The sequence below is a fragment of the Epinephelus moara genome, chromosome 20 (assembly GCF_006386435.1).
Source record: "Epinephelus moara isolate mb chromosome 20, YSFRI_EMoa_1.0, whole genome shotgun sequence".
Lineage (NCBI taxonomy): Eukaryota > Metazoa > Chordata > Actinopteri > Perciformes > Serranidae > Epinephelus > Epinephelus moara.
In genome coordinates, this window is record NC_065525.1 from 15,726,295 (window position 1) to 15,731,126 (window position 4,832).

The following is a 4,832-nucleotide window of genomic DNA, read 5'->3' on the forward strand; positions in this document are numbered from 1 at the left end:
ATTCTTACAGAAATACTCCTATGTACAAACTGAGGAAAGAGGCTCTGAAGGATTTCCTTTAAAATCACAGGCAGACCCAGTTTGCCAGAAAAACTAATTCTCCACTCCAAACTCAGATGATTAAAGCCAAGCTCCATATGTTTTGTCATTTTTTTCCCCACTGACGTCCATCTGTCTGTTTATGGGAAACACATAAACTGGCGCTGTTGCCATGACTACTACAGCCAGCACCTGAGGAAAGACACACTGTCACTAATCTGATCACACCTGTCCTGGTTGACCGTGCAAATAGAGTCTGCTCAAAACAAAGGCAGCTCACTAGCAGCACCATATTGTCCTCGCAAGTTTTTCACACATTGAAATAAGAGGAGTTACACATCAATGACTGGTGCGGTTTTCAAATTTTGCATTAGATAATTAAGAAAGATAATGGATCCCAAATTCTCATCTAAACTCTTCAAGAGTAGTGCAAGATTTGGGGAATTTAGCTTATTTCTCTACCTGTTAAGAGTTAGCTGAGAAGATCGATGCCACCCTCATGTTTTGAGAGTGGGTTTATCTTCTCATGAAACTTTCTATTAGAAAGGGAATAAATGTTTTTCCCAAAAATGTCTAACTATTTATCTAACCAGGCCGAACCCTCGCCGATGCCCATGTTTCATTTTCCCATTATCATAATAAATTACTGCAGCACTATTTTACAGCCACTGTGGAACTACCAGATACTAAAATCGTCTTGAAGCAAAACATGAAGCAACATCAGATCTGAGCGACTTGCTAATTGATTCAAGTCTTTGTGATTTACAATGTCCCTCTTTCCCTTCAGGTTTTCTCCTTGTTGATTGTAGCCATCGGGGTGTACGCTAAAGTCCAGAAGGCTACAGGTATGTCCCTGACACACTATTTCCACATTCAGGTACACACAAAGGCATTTTTTCACAGTTCTAAAGTTCTGCAAAAATTGTTTATTAGGGCCTTTGCACACCAGGGAGCGTGACAAATAAAGAACACAAAAATGCCAAACACTCGCCTGCAAATATTTGTATTCAATTGTAATACTTGTTCAATTAAAGGTTGGAACAGCAGCTCCTCCAGGATGTTGTGATCGCAACAATTACCACAGACTCAACCAATGCCTGTGAATTTTTCACATTTTCTACAAATCTGACCAATCATCATAGTTTCCTGCGAGTTTCACCAATCACTGCAGTCCCCTGCACAACGTCGCTAAATTCCTCGTCTCTGGTTGTGAGAACGCAGACATGTGCGACACAGCTGTATCACATCTGCCAACAAAAATGACGGCTAAAGACGATGCGAGGCAATTCCCTGATGTTGTTCCAAAGCAGGGATAAACTGTTCTGCACTGTGTGCAACGTTGTGGTTGAGCACAAACAAAAGTCACTAGTTGACAAACAGTTTTCTAATGACAAGACACACCCAGAATATGGCTGAAACATGTGGACAACAGACAAGACAGATGACAATAACAGAGGCTGTTATATCCAGATATATTGCAAGTGCTTGACGAATCCGGGGCATGCATTAAACATGCATGGTTAATGGTGACATTAGTGCGCCTAAAAACACTGTGGTATGCACTGCAATTTTTTTGGAAAAGCTGCCATGAAATCAGGCATTTTAGGCCACGATAATCCGAAAAGACGACCACCCAGTAGTAGGAATTAAATAGATTCGCCCTAGTTGAATCGACATAAAGTATATGTCTAAGGCTTTTATTGTGAAAGGTAAGAGTGAAAGGAGTAGATCTGGAATGCGCTGCCTTTGTCAAGGTTGAAAGGAGTGATTAAGTTTGCCATCTTGGTTCAGACTGCAGAGCATCTGTGTTGCTGTTCACCAGTGCTACTCATGTTGTCCTTGTCTTTATAATGTCCTCTGTCATGTAATACAAGGTGCTGAGAAACTCAAACAATCAGCACGCCCGCCACTGTCATGATGTTGTGACACGATGTCTCATCCGCCCAATGTCATTGGTTGATTCCTTTATTCTCTGCGTCATAACTCAGACAACTCGACCTCGTTCAAGAAAGAAAAATGTCTTTTTTTCCACTGCGTAGTAATTATGTTCTGTGTAAAAGTGCTCATGACAAAAACAAGTTTTAAAAGTGTAAAGTGGCCGCATAAAAATAACGCCCCTGGTGTGTAAAGGACTTTTTCTGTGTTTTACCTGTAGAATGTGCACATTTGTTATATTGAGTTATGTCCATCAAGCTCCTGTTGTCTCTCGAGCTGTGCTGGTGTGAGATGGTGGCCTCTTTTAGCTGCACCCCTGTTGAGCCACCCCAACACAAAACAATCGCTTGTCACGTTTAGTGGGTTGGCAAGGTTTAGCGTTGTCCTAATTTTACCTTGTGTCATTATTTTCACATTCAATTTGTAATATGCAGTAGATGGACACTGAAAATGATTAACCTGAGCTCATCCCACTGATTACGCCTCTTCACCCTGTATAATCCACAACAGCTCACTGATATTTTACGAGAATGAATGCAGCCAGTGTTGGAAGAGAGGATGAGAAAACAAAAGAAAATGGGTGTGGGGTCGAGGAATGAATTTTAACAATGGTTGGACAAATAGAAAGAGAAGCAGGGAGGAAAAGAAGTAAAGGTAGGACAGATATCTAAACAGGGGCTGTTCCTGTCTTTCTGCCAGACACGGTGCGGGACACGTTCCTGATCGACCCGGCTGTCATCCTAATTGTGGTGGGGGTGGTCATGTTCTTCATCACTTTCTGTGGCTGCATCGGAGCCCTTCGAGAGAACATTCGCCTCCTCAAGACAGTAATAGACATAACAGACACATTACTAATACTGGCGCTGTGCTTTGCTTCCGATACGGTAGCTCAAATTATATTTAATCCAAAGCCAAGCCTTACATCTCGTGTGTAACAACAAATCTGACAGTTTTGATTCTGCCTTAGTCAGACTGTGCTTTAATACTTGTGTCTTCTCTCACTCTAGTTCTCCTTCAGCCTGACATTGGTCTTCCTCACCCAGCTGGCCATAGCAATCCTGGGCTTCTTCTACTCCGATCAGGTACTCCGTCTCCATACTGACAAAACTGTGCACAGGCTGAGTTATTCTATAACATAAAGTCTCCATAAAGGTCACATTTGGTCTCCAGTTCCCTTCCACAGTGACACTGCCATCGACCATGAATGCCCCTGTGTGCCATTGATCTAGCGTGTTCTTCGGGCATTCTGTGCATTTGTGAACTACAGTGTATAAAACTTAATAAGGCATAGCATCTGAACCCACAGATGGGCCGCCTGAGCCCACAGGGGGGATGTCTTGTTGATGTTTGAGCCACACCGCATACACAGAGAGAGAAACACACATACAGTATACACCGGTGCAACAATGGAAATCAGTGTTTGTGTCGCTGTCTATGAGCCCTGAGAATGTGTGTCTCAGGTTTATTTTGCAGACTGCCAGAAAGGAGAGGAGAGCATCCTTATTCTCTCTGGATGCACCGACTTACACTGACTTAACTGGAAAATACTTTAAGTATAATTCTAGTTTATTACAACTTGGGTCTTCTTTCCTATTTGTAATGAGACTAGTGAACTAAGAGACGAGGCAAGAAACATAGTCAGATGATCAGACCTCCAGTTTAGACTTATTTGGTGCACAAAATGAAGGGGAATGGTGCCCAGGGTTCCTACGACTTTAGACAAGTGGTTTTTAAGACTTCTAATGAGTTTAATGCGAATAAAAAAGATAGAAACAATAGAAACATGAACCCACATCAATTACTTAGGGTTGGGGATAATTTTGCCCAAATATGTATATATATATATATATATATATATTACCTTTTTTTTTAAAATTAACAATTACTTTGAGATTTTCTGATGCAAAGTCCAGAAAAAATAGCGATTGATAAAATTCTACCTCCCATATCTTATCATTTTTAAGACCTTTGAAAGCTTGATTTAAGACATTTAAATACCAGTTAAGGCCTGGTTTTTATTTCTTAATGAATTCAATGCCTTTTAAGACTTTAAGGATCAGAGGGACCCCTGGATATCTATACTGTTCATTGATAACATCCATCACGGTTTACACACTTCTGATTCAGCTTTGACCTACTGCACTTGCCGTAGCTGTGCACACAGTTTTTTCTCGGATACAAATCTGACTGCACGTTGTACTGAGTATTAGTAGTGAATTAATTTGTTATTAAGGATTATTACATACTTTTTGAGTGCATTCACTTTCACTTTTACCTCCAACGGAAGCACTACTGAATAACTATGGCAAATGGCAAGTATTATAACCAAAGTTGGTGTCATGATGATAATATTCAATTGTAAGAAGCCAGAAGTGGTTCCCAACCCTTTCTAATTAATACAGCGTAACCTGTCACAACAGGTTGCATGTATATTACTGTCCATGACTACACCTGGATAAAAGTAACTTAATTAAGTGTTCTGGAAAAAATATATATATACTGTGCATTCCAGAAGTATTACCATGATATGTAGTGGTGATGCGCATGTCTACCTACAACCCATGGGTCAGGCAGTTCAGGTAAGCTTGTTAGAAAATATCTCAGGTTCAGGCAAGTGGGTCATAGAGTAACAAAGCAGCATTCTGAGTTTAGTTCAATTCAATTTCAATTTTATTTATAAAGCCCAATATCACAAATCACAATTTGCCTCACAGGGCTTTACAGCATACGACATCCCTCTGTCCTTATGACCCTCGCAGCGGATAAGGAAAAACTCCCCAAAAAAGCCCCTTTAACGGGGAAAAAAAAACGGTAGAAACCTCAGGAAGAGCAACTGAGGAGGGATCCCTCTTCCAGGA

The 4,832-nt window shown here is 40.8% G+C and overlaps 1 protein-coding gene across 1 annotated transcript in view; it reads left to right on the forward strand.

The window, feature by feature from the left end:
- Positions 1–4,832, forward strand: part of tspan33b (tetraspanin 33b) — a 24,807-nt gene that overhangs the window by 7,212 nt on the left and 12,763 nt on the right. Inside the window, exons 2-4 of the mRNA XM_050073467.1 lie at positions 827–884; positions 2,674–2,801; positions 2,982–3,056. Coding sequence (XP_049929424.1) covers positions 827–884; positions 2,674–2,801; positions 2,982–3,056 — 261 coding nt within the window. The remainder of the gene's footprint in view (positions 1–826; positions 885–2,673; positions 2,802–2,981; positions 3,057–4,832) is intronic.